This window comes from Eschrichtius robustus, chromosome 13 (genome assembly GCF_028021215.1).
Source record: "Eschrichtius robustus isolate mEscRob2 chromosome 13, mEscRob2.pri, whole genome shotgun sequence".
Lineage (NCBI taxonomy): Eukaryota > Metazoa > Chordata > Mammalia > Artiodactyla > Eschrichtiidae > Eschrichtius > Eschrichtius robustus.
In genome coordinates, this window is record NC_090836.1 from 61,080,297 (window position 1) to 61,107,006 (window position 26,710).

The 26,710-nt window shown below is 35.8% G+C and overlaps 1 protein-coding gene across 1 annotated transcript in view; it reads left to right on the forward strand.

Moving 5' to 3' along the window:
• Window positions 1–26,710, forward strand: part of TRHDE (thyrotropin releasing hormone degrading enzyme) — a 394,881-nt gene that overhangs the window by 335,691 nt on the left and 32,480 nt on the right. Inside the window, exons 13-15 of the mRNA XM_068560705.1 lie at window positions 23,869–24,016; window positions 25,892–25,989; window positions 26,456–26,563. Coding sequence (XP_068416806.1) covers window positions 23,869–24,016; window positions 25,892–25,989; window positions 26,456–26,563 — 354 coding nt within the window. The remainder of the gene's footprint in view (window positions 1–23,868; window positions 24,017–25,891; window positions 25,990–26,455; window positions 26,564–26,710) is intronic.

Consider the following 26,710-nt stretch of genomic DNA (forward strand, 5'->3'; position numbering starts at 1 on the left):
TTGAGTTGAGACTTTAGGGCTAGAAAAGTAGTTAATCCAGGATAGGTCCTTTTACCTTAGTTTTACCTCAATTTAAAACAAATTATTCAGGATATATTTTATTAGAAATGCATACCACTGTACTGAAGTATAAAATGTATACCCAAGTTTTAATCTGAATGTAGTTTGTTGAAGTTGTTGACTCAGTTTTCATCTTAACTTGTCTTTGTCTATAACATTCTCTTTCTTAGCTTTCTTTTGAGAAAAAATATTACTGTAATTTAGAATAATTCTTCCAATATGAAGCATGTAATTTTAAATACCAAGGTTGAATGTTAATATTAAATTTAGTAGTTTTGATAATTAAGGAGATCAAAGAGGTACAAATATATCTGGATAAATGCAGCTTCGTGATACAATATATGTATTTGTATACAATGTATTTGTATATGTATATGTTCATTTGTTCACTAAGCAATTGTTTATGAGGAATCTACTGTAACAGTGCACTATATTAAACATAATGAACTACATATATTAAACATGTGAACTACAAAATTTAACAGCATATTCTCAAATGCCTTAGAATTTAGAGAGAGATTATAATCTCACAATTATCTAATGGAAGATTTTATCTAGTGTAATGCATTAAGGTCTAAAGGATTTAATGTTTATCTAATATAAATGTTAGATGGTTTAAGGGCACAGTGTTTTTAAGGAAAGAGGGATCACTTTTGGATGGTATACTCACAATCTCCTAATGCTTCATGGAAGACGCGGCATTTGAGAATGTCGGGTGAGCTTTGAAAAACATCTGGAAGAAGGAAACAAGTAACATCACACATGTAATATCATGACACTTGTGTCCACCATTATCTGGTAATAGATCTCAAACATGTTAGCAGTAGATGGTATTTCAGGATAATCTTCAAAGAGATCTCAAAATAAAGTGACTGCAACAGATCCATGTAGAAGAGGAAGACAAACATGAAGAAATCAAAATGGAAAAGTTAACGTGGTAGCATCTTTGTGAAATTTAAACTTAAAAAGTAATTTCTTGCCATTATGAAAATTTGCTCCCAATTTTGGATTAAGAGGCATGCTCAGATTTCAAATCTCTAGATAAAAAAAGAATGTCCAAATTCTGGCTTCACCAAGTTACAGTTACCTGCTAATACAGAAAAGCCATTTAGAAATGTTCCCTTTGCCAACCAGTTTCACTTTTTATGTGATCCAGTTTTAAACCATATTTATCTGATTAAGTCACTAATAGGGCAGCACTATAGGAAAGTAAAAATCTGTCACTCTGGAGAATATAATATGTCTCTAGTTATGCCCTGCTATGTGGGAACGTACTGATACGTGGAAATACAGCTGTTTCTCTCTCTCCATCAAGCCTCATTGAACTTGAGATCTTTTGGAATTTCTTATTGTTGGATCCATGTTTAGAATATTACAGTGCATACATTTCATTTTTAACTATTAACAATTTTTTGGGGTCCTTTTTATATTTTATTCATGAGTCAATAGCAGTTTGTACTTTAGGAAAAGTAAGAGAAGGGTGTGTGTGTGTATGTGTGTATATTCTAAAATATAAGTTATATGGGACTTTTTAATATATATTTTAAAATAGAAGTTATAAAAAAGGCTTATTTAAAACAACTAGTGTGCTATTCTTCCTAATCTACATGCCTCAACTGAGGAGGTAAAGGAGAGAAAAACTGTTCTAATCTCTTCTTGTTCTTGAAATACAGTCTTCTTAAAAACACTATTTACCCCAGAAAATTACCGAGTAATAATTATTTAATTGTACAAGCAATATTAAGTACACTTAACCACCTTTTGCCTCCACAAATGGATTGTGTAATATACCTAGCATGCGGTGGAAAACACATTGGTTGATTTACAATTATTAATTACCAGAGCTTAACATCAGTGACCATATCTCTATTTAACTAGAATCAACATGGTCTTCAGCCACTTTTGTTTTCCAAATGTTTCAACTAAATTCCTACACTGCTTCTTTACACTGGAAAAATCTTCAAGAAAACTCTACCTGATACCAGAGAAAAATTCCTGATAGATGGGATTGCCATCTTTTTTTTTTCTTTTTAATAAATGAAATGCTGATTTTTTGTTTGCTTTATATTCTTGGTCAGCAAATGGGGAATTCAAATGATACCTTCTGAAATTTTATCTTTTGAATACAAACCAGCTCCAAGTCCAGTATCTCCAAGTGAAGGACAGATCTCTACAAAATAAAAAAAAATCCGAGGAAATAACAAGTTGATTGTCTCTCACACAACTGATTCTCAGTGTTGGGGCTAGGATAGAATAAAACCTGCCATTCAAGAGAGGGAAAAATGGAAAAATAGGAGCCATTGCGAAGAACTCTTGGGGATGGACAAAGTTTCTTGATTAAATTCTTGATTAAATTCTGATTTTGCTTTTTGAGCATAGCTTCCTGGTCAGCTTTTCTTAGTAGTCTCTGGATCTGCCCTTTGAGAGACTCTTCCTTTTCCGTCATCCTCTATGAACATATGTGAGGTGAGTCATGGGCACATAGTTTCCTTGGGCACCACGCAGTTTTATCATTCCACTTCCAAGCCTGTAGAAGGTTGAGTGCCTAAGGGTTTTTTCAAGTCTTAAACAGTTGCACATGCTTTTAGTCTAAGATTATATCATCTTTGGAAGCAGAACCCCCTTAAAACCTTAGTAACCTTCTTATTTTTTTTTTAGGCAATTTCACGTATGAGTACCCACTCCCACAATATTTTTGAGACTTAGTTCTCAGATTCTCTGTATCTCTTTGACATATTGGGGATTATCTTGTGTTCTTCAGCCTTCAACAGGAGAACTGGATTTAAGCTCATCTCCTGAGTTATATTCCTATTTGAAAAGACTTACTATCAAGTAGACCAAGGGTTGTTGTCCTTAAAAAGCAGCCCATTGGTGAACTTGGGTTTGGCTCTATTTCAGCAAGACAGAATGGGACAGGGCATGGAGAAACACACAATAAGCTTTAAAATGCCAGTCTGGATATGCTCACTCTCTTTTGGTAGAAATCAATTACATGGTAATACCTAACTGAGAGGGAATCAGGTAAATAAAATCTAGTTGTGTCCTCAGGATGAAAAAAGAAATTGACTTGTTCAAGAGCAAGCTGAATAATCAACAGATACCAATTGAATATGCTACCAGAAATACATGAGAACACTGGCTTCAACACCACATTCTCAAGACCCAGATTAGCAGGGCCAGTTTTTGTTTGTTTATTATGCTTTTGTTTAAAAAAATGTTCAGTTGAAGGAAATGAAATATATATATTTCTACTTCCCTGCTTCCCCAACACCAACTGCCAATAACCAAAAAATGGAAGAAAAAAAATAAAGAACGATTGACAAATACACTGAATTATGGGCCCAAATACAGAAGGATTCTGAAAATGGATGAAAGTATTTACAGACCTTCTATGGGACACAGAAATCTTAAAAATGAAAGGCACATCCATGAAGGGACGGTCTTATTTGGAATAATGGAATCTGGAGGCATGATGGGTTACATTGCCGAATCTTTCTCTACATGGAAGAGCAGGAAACAAATTCAGGCCTGAAAGAGAAGACATGCAAACTCCCACTTTTTGCAGGAAGCAGGGGCCAGAAATAGTGGGGTGGGGAAGAAATATATATGGCAGTTGGCTTGGCAACATTAATTGAGACAGCTGGAGAGAGACAATTAAATGCTAAATCTCCACAACAAGAACCTTCAATATGCAAGGTTGAACTATGAATCACACAGCTCTCCAGCATATTCTGAGAGAGACTATGGAGCAGAAATATACCCCTAAACAGATGGAACCGCTGATTTGATTAGAACCAGGTCTGAAATAACAACACCACTAAGTGTAAACTGCTACCGTCCCAGTCTACTCACTATGATTGCTCTTTAGCCACAACCTATCAGCAACTACTTGTTAGATAGGACTACCCTTTTCAAATATGAGTGAAATTCAAACATATACCATCCTGAAAGCCATAAAACTATGGAAAGATACCATAGGAAAGATAGTTAAGAATCATAGTAACAACAGAAGAACTATAACGTCAAGCAAAAAGTTCACATATGCTCATCTATGTGATTTCCAAGAATGAAAACAAAGACGTGGTTTCTTCTGAGTCAAGGGTTTAAAGAAAACATGCAAGAAAATAGAAAAAGAGATAAGGCAACAAAAAGAATAAAAGTGATCTGGCATTACAAGAAAGAAAGCTATATTAGAAGCAGGAAAAATTACATAGACACAGGGGAAAACATAGTCAGGGACGACATGGAGAATAAGCTGGAGATAATTTAGATAAATGAAATGGAAAAAACAATGAAAATGATAATGTAAACAAGAGACATGCAGTGTGTTTGTGTGTTGGTATATGTGTGTGTGGTGTGTGCACTTAATATTTATGAAAAAGAAGCAAGCAAATAAAAAAAATTTGAAAGCATAGGAAGAGTAAACTTTCTTACAATAAAGAAGTGAACATGTAGATCAAAAGGGAACCCTGTGTTTAAGGAAAAAACTTACACAGAGCGATTAATATTAAGACATATTTTGGTGAATACCTTAGGCTTTAAAAATTAAACAGAACAGGTTACCTAGAAAGTGGAAAATTCAGACTGGCTCAGATTTCTGTAAGTAAAGTACATTTCAGTGGATAGAATACAAAATGTTTTACGTAGTCAAGTTAACCTTTGAATGCAAAGGAGTGGTGGTAAGTCTTGAATCCACTTGCACATGGAACAAAGGAAACAAGGAAATTAAGGTTACACAATAGAGGCAAATCTTTAAACCAAGAAAATTTAGAAGTAATTCAGCCAGTAAAAATCCAGAAGGGGCATAAAAGTTAGAAAGTGTAAGTCTCATGATTTTCTTATTTTTCCTTATCAGGGACTCAGTGGATACAGATTTAACTATGGATAAATCCATAGAAAAAATTCTTTTAAGATAGTTACTTTGAAAGAAAAGAGTAGCAAGTGTAAGTTTTTAAAGAGTGTTTTAGTCATATGGAGTGTCCTAGTTTTCTGTCATTTTTCTAAAACTCTCTAAGTTCTTTAAAAGATTTTGACACTTCGTCATTTTTTTCTCCTAAATTTTTACTTTTTAATATTAAATATGTGATTCTCATGAAATTTATTATTGTACATTAAATAATAATGATAATGAGTTTTATTAAATTAAGATTCCAGAATTTTCTTCTCAAAAAAGTGGTTCTCTTACTGGAGAAATATTTCTAATTTTTACAATTATATATCAATTTCAATAATGTTGGACTACATGTGATCATTTTAGCAGAATAGAAAAAATTTTAAACATATTATTCTTGTAAAAAAGGTATATATAATAATATTTTAAGATAATGTAAATATATATATTTGTTCTGAATTAGCTAGCACTTTTTGGTATTGTTTGTATTTTTCTTATTATTTGCTTTTTTTTAAATTAATTAATTAATTAATTTATTTATTTATTTATTTATGGCTGTGTTGGGTCTTCGTTTCTGTGCGAGGGCTTTCTCCAGTTGCCGCAAGGGGGGGCCACTCTCCATCGCGGTGTGCGGGCCTCTCACAATCGCGGCCCCCCTTGTTGCGGAGCACAGGCTCCAGACGCACAGGCTCAGTAGTTGTGGTGTACGGGCCTAGTCGCTCCGTGGCATGTGGGATCCTCCCAGACCAGGGCTCGAACCCGTGTCCCCTGCATTGGCAGGCAGATTCTCAACCACTGTGCCACCAGGGAAGCCCATGTTGTTTGTATTTTCATTAATGCTTCAACTTTTAAAAATTACTTCCTACAAGTGGTAATGAGGGGTAAATTTTCAGACAATAAGCAAGGACTTAACTATAGGACTGTTATTAAAATTAATGAGTGTCATTGTTAGAACACAGTAAATCTATACCATTAATGTCCTCTAATTGCTAATCATCATTAAGGAGTTAGAACGTCATTATCGTTACTTTTCCTAAGTTTTTTTTGAACATCTTCAACATTAAAGAAAATCAAGGAAAGGTTAAGGTCACATATTTCTGAGTTGGGGATCCAGATTAATTAAATATTTCTATGTAAATAGTATATCTTCAGAATTTTGTGACACTGGAAGTTAAAGCTAAAATTGACAGACAGGACACCTATGTAGCTATTAGAGGAAGCTACTTCCCCCCCTAACTTCTGTCTCTGGAGGTTTTATAAATTGTCTACAAGTTAGTGTCCCAAAGGATAAAAATTATCTGTTATAATATATAGTTGTTAGATGATTTCAAAAGTATTTCAACGTGTTTTAATTCCAAGAATTGAAAATGTCTCAAATCTAAAATTCCTTTTGGTACGAATTCTCAAATAAATTGATAGCATAGTTTCTTTAGTTTATCCTGTTTATACTCTTAAGAGTTTACACTGTTTATACTCTTTCTACCCATTGACTTTGTACTCTTTGTGGCTCAGCAAATTTGTTTAGCTTTGTCCTTACTTTAAATTATCATTTAGCATTCTTATGATGGAAACAAATTATCCAAAATCTCACTAACATGCCTGCTTCCCCAAAAGGTGATTTCAAGGGGGGCACAACTACCTTTTTCAAGGTATTAATCCTTTTTTCTATACAATGAATTATAGAGTAGAAGTCCTTTTTTCTATCTCATTGGTAGTAAAAGGTATTTTTACCTTCCACATTTCATCTGCAATGGCATTGAGTGGCTTTTAACTCTAATTTGCAATAGGGTATAATATTATGAGAGGCAGGAAAATATCACTTTAAATCATAAAGAATTAGATTAGGTATTTCATTTCTCCCTACGTAAAGATGAATATCTTTTACTAAGATTAGAGAAGGAGAAAATGCATGGCATGAGCAGAAGGTGTGTCCTTCTCTCTCCCTTTTCCCTCATTCACTTAAGAGAAGTGTGGATGATTGTTATCATAACCAAATGAAAAGACTTTTTTTCCTTTGATGCAACAGAAAATGTTTAATGAAAAACAAAATGCTTGTCACATGTTGTACAACCTACATAAGACAGATGATGGGATACTTCTGTAGCTGATAGCTGAGTAAATCACCTCATTTTCATTGTTTCCACAATGTTGACCAACAGGCTGCCAGGCTGGCTTCCCACTTCTGATTTAAACACATGATTCAGAATGACTTTGGAGGGTTGGGATACTCACAGATTTATGGAGCACTCACATGTGGGATTCTCATCACTGTACAGCAACCCTGTCATTTTCGTGACAGAGCCTGTTTGACTGGCTTGGGATTTATGAAGGAAGTAATTCAGAACAGAGTAATAACTTTCCCTTGGCAATTACACTACCATTTGGTACTTTGTCCCTAAGGGGAAAATGAATGTGCTGGGATCTATCCATGAGTTTAGTGGCTCTGTGTAAGGAACAAATCAAGGTCAGAATACAAGTGCGGAACATGGGGTTGCTGAATTCTAGTTCTGGTTCTTCAGCCTTAAGGCTCTCCACATTTGTGTGACACTTTATGGTTTACAAACTACCTCTCCATTTCTCTTCTTTTAACCCTCACAATGACCCTGGGAGGTAAATACCATTTCTCCCATTTGTAAAGAAGGAAACTGAGACTAAAAATGTTGCCTTCCTTGATGAAGTTCATTATTCAGCAAATATTTTTAAGCATTTGCAATGTGAAGGTTTTATGATGCATGCTGGGGATACAACGATAAATAAAACTTAGTCCCTGCTTCAGTTTTTTAACTATTTATTATGAAGAATTTCAAATATATAAAAAACCCTCTAGAGCTGTGTACCAAAGCCCCTGTATCCATTGCTCTGCATCAGCAATTATTAACTCATGGTCAGTCTTATTTCATTCATGTCCCCAGCCAAACTTTCATACTATTTTGAAGTAAATTCTAGACATCAAATCATTTCTTCAAAAAAATCTTCACTATGTGTATCTAAAAAATGACATTATTAAACATGATGACCTAAAATTAGTATTTCCTCAATAATATCAAATATTCAGGGGAGTTCCCTGGTGGCCTAGTGGTTAGGATCCCAGGCTTTCACTGCCGTGACCCGGGTTCAGTCCCTGGTCAGGGAACTGAGATTCCCCTAAGCCGCACAGTTCGGCCAAAAAAAAAAAAAAAAAAAAAAATCAAATACTCAAGAAGTGTTCAAATTTCCAGTTGTCTCATAAATGCCACTTTTTTTTTTTTTTTACAGTTTGTTTGAATTAGGATTCAAATGATATTATTGCACTGTGGTTGGTTGATATGTTTTTTGATCACTTTTAAACTACTGGTTTTCTTCTTCACCCTTTAAAAAATTTCTTTCCAAATTATTTGGTAAAGAATGAGGCTGTTTGTCCTGTATGATTTCCCACAGTTTGGATTTTGCCGATTGCATCCCCACTCTGCATTTCTATGTGTTCCTCTCTCTTCTCTATCACCTATAAATTGGTAATCAAGTCTACAGGCTTAATTTAAGGCCTTTTAGCAAGTTAGCTTCAGAGTTGACTCTATATGAACACATAAAATAAAGAGTAGTCTCTCTTTTTATGATATTTGCAGCTATTTCTGTTCAGTGCCTAAATCTATTGTCACTAGAGCTTGCAAATGGTGATTCATTCATTCCTTTTCCGTTTATAAAAGAAATAGCTTTTCAAAGAGAAACTTGCTCTCATTTACTATTTGGTGACCCAGTGATACAGTTCTTAAGGAAAGACGGGATAAATGCTTGATTGTTTCCTTGCATTTTTCAGCATCAAAAATAATGAACCAGTTCTCTGGCATAATGAGCCAGTTCTCTATGTAGTGACCAATTATTTTGTTTTGTTTTGTTTTCAGTTAAGTATCATTTTGACCTATGGATTTAAGTATATTTGATAAGTTTAAATCCATTGCCGTTTTTATTCCTATTGCTACTCAGAATGTCTAACATTGGCCAGGAGCTTCTTCAAGTTGGCTGCAGAGCCCGGGTTAAATGGGATGCTATCACTTCGCTCTTGTTAGATGCCCTTTAGATTTCAGTTAGATTTCACTTTCGGTGCCTCTTCTAAAAATCTTCCCAACTGAGTCATCACTGTCTTGTGCCTGACTAGATTACACTCTCGGAAGTGTTTTGTTTTGTTTTGTTTTCAGAATGCCTCCACTTTTTGGACTGTACCTTCTTGCTTAATTTCGTGTCAGTCCAAAATTTAGACCTTAGCTGTACACTTAGAAAATTACATAGGGAATTATAGTGGCCGCATATATGTAGCACTACCTCTGTGGATACCCTGGGGGTGAGATTGCCTTGATTTTGAGATTTCCTGTTGAGATTTTTACCTGAGGTGGGCTATCCAGGCCCAGGAGGTGCCCTACAGTTCTGTCCAGGAAGCGATTTCTCCAATGCTTCATATGCTTTTATTCAAGTCCTTTGCTCTGCCTTCTAAGCCTGAGTTTAGGACCCCAAATCCCTTTCCATACCCTTAATTTGTCCCTTTCCCATAAGACCCTGAGACGGAAAACATCTTCTGTTGTTTGAAGCAGTTCCTCTTATTTACATTAAAGACTGTAATTTTATGTGATTACCTCTCCTTTTCTTTTTTAGAACACATTCTAGTGCTCTGTTGTTTTTACCTCTGTCAACAATATTTCTGAAAGCAAAGTGTTGTTGCAATGCGTGCTCTTCACGGTAGGTATGTTGCTCCTAACTGGAGTTAGCCTCTCCAGGCCAGTCTGAACTGTGGATGTTCCTTGACTTCCGGAGATTAGACTTGATAATGAAGAGGCCCAGGGAATGGGGGGCAGCGGTGAAGAAAGTGGTTTTGGCAAAAGAGACACAAATGACCAAAGTCTAAAAGCTTTATCTACTAAGGCCTCCATTTCAAAGTCACTGTCATGGACCAAATCAGTCTCTCCTTCCACATCTGTTCTCTTATATTATTTTTTTCCTCATAAGGCTCCCAGAGATTACTTCCACTTGATTTCCCCCATATTCCTATCCTCATTTTTTTAACTAGAAGATGGGAAAAAGAATAAAAAATTACTTCCTAGGCCTTTCGGAATAGTGGTTAAGAATGTCACGGGCTCGGAGCAGGAAGATTGGATTCAAATAACAGCAACATCCTTATTTGCAGTATGACCCTGGAGAGGTTAAGTAACCTTTTTGAGCCTCAGTTTTGATCTGTAAGATGAGGATAGTAATGTTGCTAATCTCAGAAGATTGTCACGAGGCTTTAATAACATAACGTATGTGTAGCACTTGGCCTAGGGACTGGCACATAGGGAGTGCTGAGTCTGTGTTGGCCACCACAGTGACTGCCTTTTTTCCTTTGAGACCAGTGGCTGATTGATGATGCCTGAAAACATGAACTCAGATTTGCCAGGAACCACAATATGTTATAACTAGTAACATGAGAATTCGAATTTGGGTGTTCCATCCAAAGAAAATCATCCAGAATATGTAAAAGCATTGTGGCACAAAGATGTTCATAGGTCTGTTACTTAAGATATGAAAAATGTATATACCCAAAATACTCAACAATGGTGAACCACACTTATCTTCCCAACAGAATATTCTTAGAACTAATTTGAAAGTAATTATGAGGAATTCCTAATAATATGGAAAATTAAGTTAAATATATAAACTTACATACAATGTAATAAAATCTATATAAAAGACAAAACTTTGACATAAATGTTAGACAAGAGGAGATATACCCAGTTACTTTTAAGTGACTTGGTTTGAGTGATGTTTTTCTCTTTCCTAGTTTCCTATTATTCACACATTTCTCTAAGAAAACAGCCTTATAGGAAGTTAGAAGCTCCACTGATTTATGGACCTTTAGGTTAATGATTTGATATCCTGATGTCAGTAAACTCAAACTCTGCAAAGTCATGCTGTAATTTTTATTCGTCCTACTCCCATGTGGCTCTGTAGAGCATTGGAAAATTTCACTGTCCAGAAAGCAGAATTCCATACGAACTTTAAGCGTTGTATTTTCCATGGAAATTATAAGCTACATGGATAATTTTTCTGGTGTTCTTTCAGGCTATTTTCTGTATTTAAATCCTGGAATAAATCTTCTAATTAACTCAAAATGGAATATACAGCTTCCTGTATATACACTATATATTCTTTTAAAATGTGTTCATTGTTTAAATGATTTCTCCATGACCTTCCCATATCATCTGATGTTGTTTTTAGCAATTGAGCAACAACAAATAATGCATGGATAAGCTTTTGGAATTTTTTTTTTTCTGATACCTGCATAAGAAACTGTTTCTAAAACAAATCGCATGCATAGCCTACCTTACAAACAAAACAAAACAAAGCATTATGTCTGTTTTCATGTCATCGATTTCACTCAAGAGGTTATATATTTCTCATAAGCATAGTCTGTGTAGTGAGAGAGAGAAGATCAACTGGAAAATCATATTTCACTTCATTCTCATCTTGGAAGACCATGTGGCAGTTTGAATTTGCTCTCTCTTCCAGCTAGAGTCACCCTTTTCGAATATAAATCAGATCATGTCATTTCCCAGCTCAAAAACTTTCGGTGGCTTCCCATCACCTGTAGAAAAATGATCTGAAGCCCTTATTATTTAGAGCCTTCATGATCTAGCACCACCAACCTCTGCAACCTCAGGCCCTACTCTTTGTCTCAGGCTTATTCCACTTCAGCCACAAAGTCCCTTTTATTATCTTTCAAGATCCCAAATTTGTTCCTGTCTCAGGACTTTTGAACTTGCTGTTTCCTCAATCAGAATTCGCCTCCTGCCAGATTCACTCAGCCTGTTCTCTCACTTCATGCAGGTGTCTTCAGGGAGGCCTTTCCCTAAACACCCGATTTAAATTATTCCCCCATAAATCTCCTTTCCCTAATATTGCTTCATTTCCCTTCATAGCCCTGAGATTTTATTAGCTATTTATTTGCGCTTCTGGTCTAAGGGTGATGAGTGCTGTGATCATGACATGTAAACAGATGTTAAAGAAAGGGAGAAAGAAAGCCTTTAACCCTACTTCAAATGGGATTCGGGGAGGCAGACTCATGCAGGAGAACCAGTGGGAGCTTTCTTGCCAGTCCTGGCTTTGAATTCCATCCCTATCGCTTATTAGCCAGGTGAGCTCAGCAAGGTGCTTCTCTTCTGTAAACTTTAGCTTCTTTATCTTAAAAAAAAAAAAGGCATAATAGTACTGATCTTGAAGCTTTTAAGGATGATAAACTGAAACAAACATGTCATTCCATAACAACGCATTGCAGGCGGAATACAGTAATTCCTCAATATAGTATAGCTTATACTAATTGATAGTTTTCTAAAAAATAAAATTAAATAAATTAGTTGACTTTGGTTGTAAAGCTAAGGGCTTTTTCATTTTTGGGGAAAATAGCTAACATCTGTTGACTTTTCCAACTAAAGGCCAAACATTGACTTTGCTTCTTAACATTACTGAGTGCCTAGAGGACCCTCTGAATTTAGATCATGGCTGATTTCTTGAGAAATGATGTTGGGAAATGAAGAAACAAGTTTGTGTGTGGAGAAAAAAAGGATGGCTGTGGTGGTGGTAGTGGAACTATACAAGTTGCAAAAATTATTTCTGGATGCTTTATTTTTAATTATTAAATGTTTACAGAAAGAGGGAACTTAGAGATCACGTAATTCACTCTTGTCAATTTACTGACCAGGAGAAGAGATTTCCAAGCCCTCCCTCAATTTATTTAAATACATGGTATAAAATAACACATAAAGAAGAGTAGGAGAGTTATTTATTAATCAGAGAAATAAAGTATAGAGATGTTGTATAATGCCTCTGCTTTCTCACTGGCTATAAAGCTATTTTACTTTATTATAGGCTAACTTATTCAAAGCTATTGGCTAGTTAGCAATGGCCTTCTTGTCTTCTATCATGTGTATCATTAATAAACAAGATGAGCAAAAATACTACAAAGATCACTCCAATAGAATTTTTCCATCCTTCTGGTATTGTTTAACCTTAGAAAATGCTTAATTTAAAAAATATGGTTCTGTTTAAGTTTTAATATATTTGTAAAATGTGCTTGTTTTTAAGAACTGACATTATTACCATAATTTAATTTAGTTTTGAGGAACATATATTGAGTGCCTATTTTTTTAAATTTTATTATTATTTTTTTATACAGCAGGTTCTTATTAGTTTTTGATTTTATACATATTAGTGTATATATGTCAATCCCAACCTCCCAGTTCATCCCACCTTCCCCCCCACCCCTGCTAACTTTCCCCCCTTGGTGTCCATACGTTTGTTCTCTACATCTATGTCTCTATTTCTGCCTTGCAAACTGGTTCATCTGTACCATTTTTCTAGATTCCACATACATACGTTAATATACGATATTTTTTTCCTCTTTCTGACTTACTTCACTCTGTATGACAGTCTCTAGGTCCATCCACGTCTCTACAAATGACCCAGTTTCGTTCCTTGTTATGGCTGAGTAATATTCCATTGTATATATGTACCACATCTTCTTTATCCATTCATCTGTTGATGGGCACTTAGGTTCCATGACCTGGCTATTGTAAATAGCACTGCAATGAACATTGGGGTGCATGTGTCTTTTTGAATTATGGTTTTCTCTGGGTATATGCCCACTAGTGAGATTGCTGGGTCATATGGTAATTCTATTTTTAGTTTTCTAAGGAACCTCCATACTGTTATGTATAGTGGCTGTATCAATTTACATTCCCACCAACAGTGCAAGAGGGTTCCCTTTTCTCCACACCCTCTCCAGCATTTGTTGTTTGTAGATTTTCTGATGATGCCCATTCTAGCTGGTGTGAGGTGATACCTCACTGTAGTTTTGATTTGCATTTATCTAATAATTAGTGATGTTGAGCAGCTTTTCATGTGCCTCTTGGCCATCTGTACGTCTTCTTTGGAGAAATGTCTATTTAGGTCTTCTGCCCATTTTTGGATTGGGTTGTTTGTTTTTTTGATATTGAGCTGCATGAGCTACTTATATATTTTGGAGATTAATCCTTTGTCTGTTGATTCATTTGCAAATATTTTCTCCCATTCTGAGGGCTGTCTTTTCATCTTGTTTATAGTTTCCTTTGCTGTGCAAAAGCTTTTAAGTTTCATTAGGTCCCATTTGTTCATTTTTGTTTTTATATCCATTACTCTAGGAGGTGGTTTCAAAAAATATCTTGCTATGATTTATGTCATAGCGTGTTCTTCCTATGTTTTCCTCTAAGAGTTTGATAGTGTCTGGTCTTACATTCAGGTCTTTAATCCATTTTGAGTTTATTTTTGTGTATGGTGTTAGGGAGTGTTCTAATTTCATTCTTTTACATGTAGCTGTCCAGTTTTCCCAGCTCCACTTATTGAAGAGACTGTCTTTTCTCCATTGTATATCCTTGCCTCCTTTGTCATAGACTAGTTGACCATAGGTGCGTGGGTTTATCTCTGGGCTTTCTAACCTATTCCATTGATCTATATTTCTGTTTTTGTGCCAGTACCATATTGTCTTGATTACTATAGCTTTGTAGTAGAGTATGAAGTCAGGGAGTCTGATTCCTCCAGCTCTTGTTTTTTTCCCTGAAAATTGCTTTGGCTATTCGGGGTCTTTTGTGTCTCCATACAAATTTTAAGATTTTTTATTCTAGTTCTGTAAAAAATGCCACTGGTAATTTGATAGGGATTGCATTGAATCTGTAGATTGCTTTGGGTAGAATAGTCATTTTCACAATATTGATTCTTCCAATCCAAGAACATGGTATATCCCTCCATCTGTTTGTGTCATCTTAGATTTCTTTCATCAGTGTTTTTGAGTACAGGTCTTTTGCCTCCTTAGGTAGGTTTATTCCTAGGTATTTTATCCTTTTTGTTACAATGGTGGATGGGGTTGTTTCCTTAATTTATCTTTTGTTGTTTATTGGAATGCAAGAGATTTCTGTGCATTAATTTTGTATCCTGCAACTTTGCCAAATTCATTGATTAGCTCTAGTAGTTTTCTGGTGGCACCTTTAGGATTATCTATGTATATAGTATCATGTCATCTGCAAACAGTGAGAGTTTTACTTCTTTTCCAGTTTGGGTTCCTTTTATTTCTTTTTCTTCTCTGATTCCTGTGTCTAAGACTTCCAAAACTGTGTTGAATAATAGTGGCGAGAGTGGACATCCTTGTCTTGTTCCTGATCTTAGAGGAAATGCTTTCAGTTTTTCACATTTGAGAATGATGTTTGCTGTGGGTTTGTCATATATGGCCTTTATTATGTTGAGGTAGGTTCACTCTATGCCCACTTTCTGGAGAGTTTTTATCATAAATGGGTGTTGAATTTTGTCAAGAGCTTTTTCTGCATCTATCAAGATGATCATATGGTTTTTATTCTTCAATTTGTTAATATGGTGTATCACACTGATTGATTTGCATATATTGAAGAATCTTTGCATCCCAGGGATAAATCCCACTTGATCATGGTGTATAATCCTTTTAATGTGTTGTTGGATTCTGTTTGCTAGTATTTTGTTGAGGATTTTTGTATCTATATTCAACAGTGATATTTTCTGTAAGTTTCTTTTTTTGTAATATATTTGTCTGGTTTTGGTATCAGGGTGATGGCCTAGTAGGATGAGTTTGGGAGTGTTCCTCCCTCTGCTATATTTTGGAAGAGTTCGAGAAGGATGGGTGTTAGCTCTTGTCTAAATGTTTGATAGAATTTACCTGTGAAGCCATCTGGTCCTGGATTTTGTTTGTTGGAAAATTTTTAATCACAGTTTCAATATCATTACTTGTGACTGGTCTGTTAATATTTTCTATTTCTTCCTGGTTCAGTCTTGGAAGGTTATACCTTTCTAAGAATTTGTCCATTACATCCAGGTTGTCCATTTTATTGGCATAGAGTTGCATGTAGTAATCTGTTATGATGCTTTGTGTTTCTGCAGTGTCCGTTGTAACTGCTCGTTTTCCATTTCTAATTTTATTGATTTGAGTACTCTCCCCCTTTTTCTTGATGAGTCTGGCTAAAGTTTTATCAGTTTTGTTTATCTTCTCAAATAACCAGCTTTTAGTTTTCTTGATCCTTGCTATTGTTTTCTTTGTTTCTATTTCATTTATTTCTGCTCTGATCTTTATGATTTCTTTCCTTCTACTAACTTTGGGTTTTGTTTGTTCTTCTTTCTCTAGTTCCTTTAGGTGTAAGGTTAGATTGTTTATTTGAGATTTTTCTCGTTTCTTGAGGTAGGACTGTATTACTGTAAACTTCCCTCTTAGAACTGCTTTTGCTGCATCCCATAGGTTTTGGATAGGTCGTGTTTCCATTGTCATTTGTTTCTAGGTATTTTTTGATTTCCTCTTTGTTTTCTTCAGTGATCTCTTGGTTTTTTAGTAACGTATTGTTTAGCCTCCATGTGTTTGTGTTTTTTACATCTTTTTCCCTGTAATTGATTTCTAATCTCATAGAGTCGTGGTCGGAAAAGATGCCTGATATGATTTCAATTTTCTTAAATTTACCAAGGCTTGATTTGTGAGCCAAGATGTGATCTATCCTGGAGAATGTTCTGTGTCCACTTGAGAAGAAAGCGTAATCTGCTGTTTACGGATGGAATGTCCTATAAATATCAATTAAATCTATCTTGTCTATTGTGTCATTTAAAGCTTGTGTTTTCGTATTAATTTTCTGTCTGGATGATCTGTCCGTTGCTGTAGGTGAGGTGTTAAAGTCTCCCACTATTATTGTGTTATTGTCGATTTCCTGTTTTATAGCTGTTAGCATTTGCCTTATGTGTTGAGGTGCTCCTGTGTTGGGTGCATATATATTTATAATTGTTATATTTTCTTCTTGGATTGATCCCTTGATCATTATGTAATGTCCTTCCTTGTCTCTTGTAACATTCTTTATTTTAAAGTCTATTTTATCTAATATGAGTATTGCTACCCCAGCTTTCTTTTGATTTCCATTTGCATGGAATATCTTTTTCCATCCCCTCACTTTCAGTCTGTATGTGTCTCTAGGTCTGAAGTGGGTCTCTTGTAGACAGCATATATATATGGGTCTTGTTTTGGTATCCATTCAGCGAGCCTGTGTGTTTTGTTTGGAGCATTTAATCCATTCACATTTAAGGTAATTATTGATACGTATATTCCTATTTCCATTTTCTTAATTGTTTTGGGTTTGTTTTTGTAGGTCCTTTTCTTCTCTTGTGTTTCCCACTTAAAGAAGTTCCTTTAGCATTTTTTGTGGAGCTGGTTTGGTGGTGCTGAATTCTCTTAGCTTTTGCTTGTCTGTAAAGCTTTTGATTTCTCCATCAAATCTGAATGAGATCCTTGCCGGGTAGAGTAGTCTTGGTTGTAGGTTCTTCCCTTTCATGACTTTAAATATATCATGCCACTCCCTTCTGACTTGTAGAGTTTCTGCTGAGAAATCAGCTGTTAACCTTATGGGAGTTCCCTTGTATGTTATTTGTTGTTATTCCCTTGTTGCTTTTAATAATTTTTCTTTGTCTTTAATTTTTGTCAGTTTGATTACTATGTGTCTCGGTGTGTTTCTCTTGGGTTTATCCTGCCTGGGACTCTGTGCTTCCTGGACTTGAGTGGCTATTTCCTTTCCCATATTAGGGAAGTTTACGATTATAATCTCTTCAAATAATTTCTCAGCTCCTTTCTCTCTCTCTTCTCCTTCTGGGACCCCTATAATGGGAATGTTGGTGCATTTACTGTTGTCCCAGAGGTCTCTTAGGTTGTCTTCATTTCTTTTCATTCCTTTTTTTTAATTCTGTTCTGCGGCAGTGATTTCGACCATTCTGTCTTCCAGGTCACTTATCCATTCTTCTGCCTCAGTTATTCTGCTATTGATTCCTTCTAGTGTATTTTTCATTTCAGTTATTGTATTGTTCATCTCTGTTTGTTTGTTCTTTAATTCTTCTAGGTCTTCATTAAACATTTCTTGCATCTTCTCGATCTTTGCCTCCGTTCTTTTTCTGAACTCCTGGATCATCTTCACCATCATTATTCTGAATATTTTTTTCTGGCAGGTTGCCTCTCTCCACTTCATTTAGTTGTTTTTCTGGGGTTTTATCTTGTTCCTTCATCTGGTACATAGCCCTCTGCCTTTTCATCTTGTCTATCTTTCTGTGAATGTGGTTTTTGTTCCACAGGCTGCAGGATTGTAGTTCTTCTTGCTTCTGCCGTCTGCCCTCTGGTGGATGAGGCTATCTAAGAGGCTTGTGCAAGCTTCCTGATGGGAGGGACTGGTGGTGGGTAGAGCTGGCTGTTGCTCTGGTGGGCAGAGCTCAGTAAAACTTTAATCTGCTTGTCTGCTGATGGGTGGGGCTGAGTTCCCTCCCTGTTGATCATTTGGCTTGAGGTGACCCAGCACTGGAGCCTACAGGACCTTTGGTGGGCTAATGGTGGACTCTGGGATGGCTCACGCCAAGGAGTACTTCCCAAAACTTCTGCTGCCAGTGTCCTTGTCCCCGTGGTGAGCCACAGCCACCCCCCACCTCTGCAGGAGACCCTCCAATACTAGCAGGTAGGTCTGGTTCAGTCTCCTATGGGGTCACTGCTCCTTCCCCCGGGTCCTGATGCGCACACTCCAAGAGTGGAGTCTCTGTTTGCCCCAGACCTGTTGAAGTCCTGCAATCAAATCCTGCTAGCCTTCAAAGTCTGATTCTCTGGGAATTCCTCCTCCCCCTGTCAGACCCCCAGGTTGGGAATCCTGACGTGGGGCTCAGAACCTTCACTCCAGTGGGTGGACTTCTGTGGTATAATTGTTCTCCAGTTTGTGAGTCACCCACCCAGCAGTTATGGGATTTGATTTTATTGTGATTGAGCCCCTCCTACCATCTCGCTGTGGCTTCTCCTTTGTCTTTGGATGTAGGGTATCTTTTTTGGTGAGTTCCATCATCCTGTTGATGCTTGTTCAGCAGTTAGTTATGATTCTGGTGCTCTCGCAAGAGAGAGTGAGCGCACGTCCTTCTACTCTGCCATCTTGAACTTACAATATTGAGTGCCTATTTTGAACTAGATTCTGCAGTAGGCTATGGGGATAAAAAGATGGGTAAAAAGAATGCTTCATTTCCTTACAGATCTAAGTCCAGTGAGTGAGAAAGATAGTATCATGATAAAATTCTGATTAATATCATGATATTTATTATGAATAGGGGTGTTATGTGAGGTCAGAAAATAGGTGCCTAAGTCAGTTTTGGGAGAGGGCTTCCTGGAAGAAAAGCAACAGGAGGACAAGGGACTATGAGACTCCTTTTTGTACCACTTAATGTTCGTAATTTTGTGGGGCTGCAAGTAAGTATAGCCGTCCCTTGGTATCCTTCAGGGACTGGTTTCAGGAACCCCCACAAATACAAAAATCCTCCAGTGCTCAGGTCCCTTATATAAAATGGCATAGTATTTGCATATAACCTGCGTACATCATCCAGGATACTTTAAATCATCTCTAGATTAATACTTATAATACCATATACAATGTAAATATCATGTAAGTATTTGTCAGTACGCAGCAAATTCAAGTTTTGCCTTTTGGAACTTTCTGTAATTTTGGCATATTTTTTCCCAAATATTTTTTATCTACAGTTGGTTGAATCCACTGATGCAGAACCCGTGGATGTGGAGGGCCGACTGTAACTTCCTTTCCACCTCTGCTGCAGGCAACAGTTGCCAGTGCCTGAATCATATCTTTATTTTCTCTAGGAAATGACCAAATGGACCCATGGTTGACACAGATAACTCTCCTGTGTAGTTTCCTCTTTACTAGTGGAATTTTCAATCTCCACCATAGGATCTTCCCACAAAGAGCACATTAAAGTCTCTTAATAATGAATAACAAAGAATAATAGATAAAATAGTAAACTTCTTAATTAAGCATTTCAGTAATTGCTTTAAAAATCTGTGCCCTAAGGGACAGTTACAGTACCTTCTCCATATAGGGTGAAATAATGTAGTAGGCTATTTATTGGCTTTAAATGAATATTCAATTAATGAAAACTGGAATATGATGCTCTGAAAAGTCTGAAGATTGTGCTTTCTATTTTTTCCTAAGTTTCAAGCACCCAGAAACCAATGGCTTTCAAAGAAAAATCATGGTAAAATAGGTTATTTGTTTACAAGCCACCCATCATAGTAGACTTAAGAGCTAACATTCACAGGAATTCAGAGCAGCTTTTAAAAAGTAGTTTTGGATCTTAGGTGAAAACAAAGCCAGCTAAGATCAGTGCACTTTAACATCAGTTAATATAGTCTGGTTTTAATCTCCTTCTTATAAAAATATTCTCTTGTATGCCTAAAAATATATTTCGTTGCAAGCTCCCATAAATTAGAGAAGGAGGAGGGGAGGGTATGTGTGTTGGAGGGGCAGGGATGGGAGGAAGAACTGTATAGGTGCAATAGGCAATCTTTTATCCATTTCTTAAACTTTCCTCATTTGCTTCTCTTCTCCATTGTCTTTTCTTGATTCCTAACTCATTCCTTATGCCAAGCCCCACCTCAACAGTAGAGAATATAAATATCATCTACAATTTCTTCCTAAAAGATTAATAAAACACATTTAGTTATACATGAAATATTCTTTAAATTTGCTAATTCCACCCCCCACCCCCCACCCCCTTTTTTTAGCAACATCTCCCTGTGGTGATGCAAATTTAAGGACACTGCATTTCAGCATCAGGCCCCTAAGTGTGCTCCCTTCTGGTCTGATTACTTTGAGCTAATGTCATGTTCCATTCACTGGGATTCCACACACTTCCCCTATATTGATTACTTTATCAGTAGTAGTAATCACAGATATCATTACACAAACACAGTTACACAAACACATACCTAAACTAGGTAACTTATTCACCAACATTATCTCTTACAAGTCTTAATTTTGTAATGAAGCTGATTATCCTATCATCCAATTGAGTATAGCTACATATTTTGATTTAGTAGGCTAAATGCGAGTATATTGAATTAGGTAGTAGATGATTACTCGCATATGTTTGTAACAGCGCAAAATGAGGGCAATTTGAGTGCCATCTGTTTCTTATTCTATTTGAGGACTGCATTAGAGAAGCCAACTGCTTTAAAAAAAATAGACCCAAACATATATTCGGATCAAAAACAATAGAAGTGTATTTCCTGCTCACATAACAGCACTGGGTGTGAGAACTGGTACTTGGGGATGCAGCCATCCAGAGACCCAGGTGGTTTCTGACATGTTCAATACAAGAGTCCAATACAAGGTCACCCTGGAAGATTCGTTTTTAGGCGAAAAGAACATGGAGGAGCTAATGAAAGATGTCTCTGAGCTGACCTTGACAGTGAGGAACTCTTATATTCTACAGGCTAGGGCTTAGTCACGTGACCACACATAACTACCAAGGGAATAGTAATTATACTCTATTCCAGGAAGTAGAGGAGAACGTGGGTTTTGGTGAGCAGTTAGCAATGTTTGGCATAAGCACTCAAAACAGAACCTGCTCCATTTCTTCATTTAATGAATACTTTTCTTTACTTGTCTTGTCAGTATTTGGAATATCTATTAGGCTTGCTTTGCTTTAATTGTCTAACACTGTGTCAGATGACCTGTAAAACCTAGACCCAAGCTCTGACTCTTAGAAGATTTGCGCATAACATATCAAACAATTGAAGAGTGGGGAATATAAAGATTATAAGGGTTTTTTTTCCAAAATTTTAAACAAATACATTATGCCCATATTGTGGTAATTTTTTCAGCAGGCTAAATTATAGATAAGTAGGTTAGAATAAAAGGATTTGGGAGCTAAAAAAGATATCTCCTAGTTCAACCCTCTTATTTCACAGATAAGGAATGTGGGGCTTGGAGACATGAATTTGTTTAGTTGTTCAGGAGGCGCTCATGGTTCCAGGCTCGTCCTCAGTTTCATGCTCTTTCTTGGGTCCAAGTCTCTTTTCATAGCATTATTTGTCATACTTTTTAATTTGTAGCCATATTTCTCACAAAACATAAGTCATTGAAAGATGTCCATCCGTGTATAGAGAAGACGTGAAACATAATAAATTGTAACTGACATTAGGTAGTATGTTTAAATCTGTGAGAAAATAGACCCAAACACCTTTCTTGATTTTCCAAACTTATCTGAAGGGCCCTAATAAATTAGCTACATACTAAAGGTCCTTTTGTTTTAATACCTTATTTTTCTTGTTTCCTTAACAAAAGAATAATGGCTTCAACTCTAAAATTATATAATCCATGGCATAGGGATTACATAATTTTAGGGGAGGCAAATTTACGACCACCATGCTAATGAATATCTAGAATTAAAAGTTCAGGGGAAACAAAGTATGAAATCTGAAATACTGGAAGCTGTGTTACTTTTAAGGAAACAAACCAAATCATTACTTTTAAAACCCTTGTAAGCAAAATTTAACTGTTTTATTATGGTGCTACAGTAGCAAAAATAAGAAGTTTCTTATTTAATTGTTGCTGCCTTAGCCTAATTTCATGCTATTTCTGCAAGGATGTATAAACTGGAAACTGTACAAGAAAAGTGGCACACATCTAGATGGAGTCCAAATCATACAAACTCTAGGAAATTTTGTGGAAATGTAGAAATTTGGGGTGATTTTTATCATTCTTGTTTATGTCAGCCATTAACTGTGGCTGATCTTATACCAGGAGTGAACCAAAATCATTAGAGTGATGCTTGTTCATTTATTAAATCCAATAATCTTCAGAATTGGGTTTTATTATGAACATTATAAACACAGCTGCGAGTTAATATTTGTCTTTAGAGTACTTTTTGCTTATCACACAAGTAAAGACTAAATAATCTGGCAAACTTGTTCGAAATGAAGATGAGAAAAGGCTTTGCTCTCTCCCTGTCTGCCTTCTACCAAACACAAATAAAAAGGTCCATCTAATTTTGTGATGCCACAAAGACTAATGGTGTGAAATGTAGGTAAAGAAGATAACCGGGCTTTGGTTGCTTTCATATTTACCTATCCCCTGTGTTAAAAGTCTGCATTCAGTTGATTATTAATGTAAAAAAAATTCAGCAAAATACATAGTGTCAGGGACATCAAGGCTAAGGCCATCTTTTAATGTACTGGGTACTGTCATTTATATTGCTTTGATTTGCAAGGATTTTATATGCAATCTACTGTAGATTTTATATGTAATCACTTCTTTTTGGATCCTTTTTTGGATATACCCTCTTTAACTGTGGGCAGCATGTGTTCAGATAGCTTTAAAAAGCTACAGTTTCATATTTTCCAGAGAATCTGACATTGGTCCCCACAGTGACACAGCATCTATTGAAAATAATAAATGGGAAGAGCCTATTTCTTTAACATTTTTGTAATTTGGACTTAAAATCTGACTCTGATCTTCATAGGTGTTATAGAAAGCATTTATTTTTTTAAACAGGAAGGTTTGAAGAATGCTTGTATGGTAATGTAACATAGATACAGTCAAAACTGTAAATTGCTATTTTAATTTGATTATCCTTTTGAAAACAACCTGGATTAAATATCATTATACAGAGCTACATGAAAAGTAAAGAGAATGCATTGAGAAACCAGAATTTCATTTCAGTAATCAATTATTTTCAGTTACTTGTGACTGCTGAAATGTTTCCGTGAAGGAAAATACCTAGAGTTGATTTATTCAAATTCCACAATTCTTTCCTTTTTAAAAACATGCATTCTGATATTTTTGTGTTCATTCAAATTTTTAACTCTCCAACTCTGTATATATCAAGGGACATTGGCATCCTAAGTAGGACTATATTTAAAAAGTGAGTAATTTTATTTTTATAGTACTGAGGATGGCTTCTTTATACTGTGATGAATCTTGCCTTCTGCCTTTTATTTGCATAAGTAAAATCTTCATTTTTGCATCATCATGTATCTTTTCTGCATATAATTAACATTAACTTTTTTGGCTGTGCAGAGCTGGCTATTTGCCTCAGAATATTCCCCTGGAGATTATCAGATACCTGTCTGAGGAGAAGGATTTTCTTCCTTGGCATGCCGCCAGCCGAGCTCTTTATCCTCTAGATAAATTACTGGACCGCATGGAGAAATACAATGTCTTCAATGTAAAAAGATATATTTTCTTCTTTCTTATTTTCAGAAGATAATCTGTTTTCTCATTATCTACTATATTCAACTGATCCTGAGTTATTTTAGTTCCTTCTAATTTGTGCTATTTTTGTCCTGATCTTCTGTGCAACACTAATGGCAAATTCTTGAAGAAGGAATGTAATTCATGCTACTTTTTGTTCTAGCCTAAAAGTGTCAGTTAAGCTTAAATGCCTCAAAATTTAAGAACAAATACACATGGCACATCCTTGAAGTTCAAACTTACTTCCCTAGAGTTAAAGGGCTCTGTGTTCACAAAGGACTTAACCTGGGGAGAGGGATACAAAGATCTTCACAGAATATAGATAGTTTCAGTAAAGATTCGTAGTCATTATTTTTAACCAAAAGGGCATAGTAAATTCAATTCACTTCCTTAATTAACACGGATAAGATCAACATTGAGGCAAAAGCCCATTCATAATTGGGTCCAAGGGGATATAGGAGAGCAAACAACAGATAATCCAAATAGACCTGAAGACATGACAAACATTCCAAAATGTTACCTGACCAGATTTTCTAAGCTTGAAGACTGGAAAACCAGAATTGCACTGCTGACACCACCTAATCTAATGTAATAATCATTTTGAATAAGATTAGGATTAAGTACTGCTAATGAGCTTTTGATTCCAAAATTTCTTATCACCGGTGAAGCTTTGCATATGAGAATATGTCTCTGTAACTCCTGTCACCTTTGGGCACTATTTATTTCCTTTTAGTTATTTTAAGACTCTGCCCTGTGTCTTATAAAGTCATCCTAATTTATGACATACTGGCTCTGCTAATTAACCTACGCATTTGGAATGACTCGAGACTAGATTGCTGTGACATGAAATCTGTTTATTAGAGCCATCTAAACTGTGTGATGTCCGTAAGAGTTGCTTCTTTCTATTTTATCCTAAACCTACGTGAAAGCACCTCTGTTTTAATATTTTTTTAAATGGGAATAATCCTGGCTTGACTGTTCATTGTTGTTAGTTTTGTCTAAGCCCTTGAAACAGACATGCGTGGAAAGGTATCATTACAGTTATGGTATAAATTTTATCGGCTGGAGAAGGACTTATTACTCTTCTCTTTTCTCCTTAACACAGAGACACTGCAATATTAAACTTATGTAAAGTAAAATACATTTTTGTATATATTTGTACTTTAGAAGAGTATATCATGTCAGACACCTCATTTTCAATAAAAGTTAAGAATTGCTTTTACTGTAATTTCAGTGCTTTCGTTCCATTGACAGAATCCAAGGACCACATTAAAGTGAGGAGAGCATATCTTACCTTGCTACTGATAGTTAAATATATCATTAGATGAATGGATTTTGACTTTGAAATACCACATCATTTTACTAAAGAGTGTTCTGTGTACGTCAGGTTCAAAAAGGCTAGGCTATTGACTGGGCTTATAGAACAGTTTTGCATTAAATATGGTCTATTGACATAAAACACATAAATATTAGGTGCTCATTTTCATAAACTATATCTACATACATTTGTATATATGTATGTATGGATTCATTATCAATATTCCTCACTTTCCTTGTTCTGCTACAAAAATTATCACCTCAAATATTTAATAGTGCAAATTACTTAACTGTTCAGTAGGAAGTAAAGAGTAGACTTCTATCACTGCAACTGTATTTTACACTAATTTTCTATATTTGACATATCAAGTTGAATAAAATTATAATAGAGCATTACCGTGCCCATAATTTTACTGATATTTCAAAGTTGGCTCATTTAGAAAATATTTTAATTTTACTGTATAATTTTAATTGTCAGCATGGAGCGATTTGAAAATGATATTATCTTTATTTCTCCTACCCCCCCATTTAGGAATATATTTTAAAGCAAGTTGCAACAACGTACATCAAGCTTGGTTGGCCAAAAAGCAATTTTAATGGATCTCTTGTTCAAGCAGCCTACCAACATGAGTATGGTTTTATTTTCTCATTTGCTTTTTTCCCCCAGAACTGTACAGTAATACACCACTAAAACCATTGTGACTTTAGCAGCATGAGACGATCTTTCTTTCATTCTGCATCTTTCGTTTCCCTCTCCTGGGAGGACTTCTGATGGGCAACACAGTTTCCACCACCTGGTACTGAGAACAAAGGCTTTTCTTTGCCATGTTTTAATTTAAGATCTGCCTCTATTGGTAAAGTTGAGATCTGAACCCATACCCCTCACTATAGTACTGTTTCCAGAGAAGACCTCTTTATGTATAACTTCTACCCTGCTTAGTTATCTCTTGCTCAGCAAAATGGAATTTCCATATCTGAAAATTAATTTTGTGCTAATTATTTACTTATCTACTGCAATGTAGTGTAACGAGTTTCCTTTTCTCTCTAGATATTAACACTGTTTGTTAATTTTTCTTTTCCTTTTGATGATACCCAGAGAGCTACGTAGAGAAGTTATAATGCTAGCATGTAGTTTTGGCAACAAGCACTGTCACCAACAGGCATCAACGCTTATTTCAGATTGGATTTCCAGCAACAGAAACAGGTAAGTTGAACCAAATCCTGTATTTCTGATATGATTCATACTGCTTTCAGATTCTCAGTGGACACATTCCATTTATCAACTGGAGAAAAACAAGACAAGAAAAAAACACTGCAAAACTTTGTTTCAGGTTCACAGCTTACAAAGCAA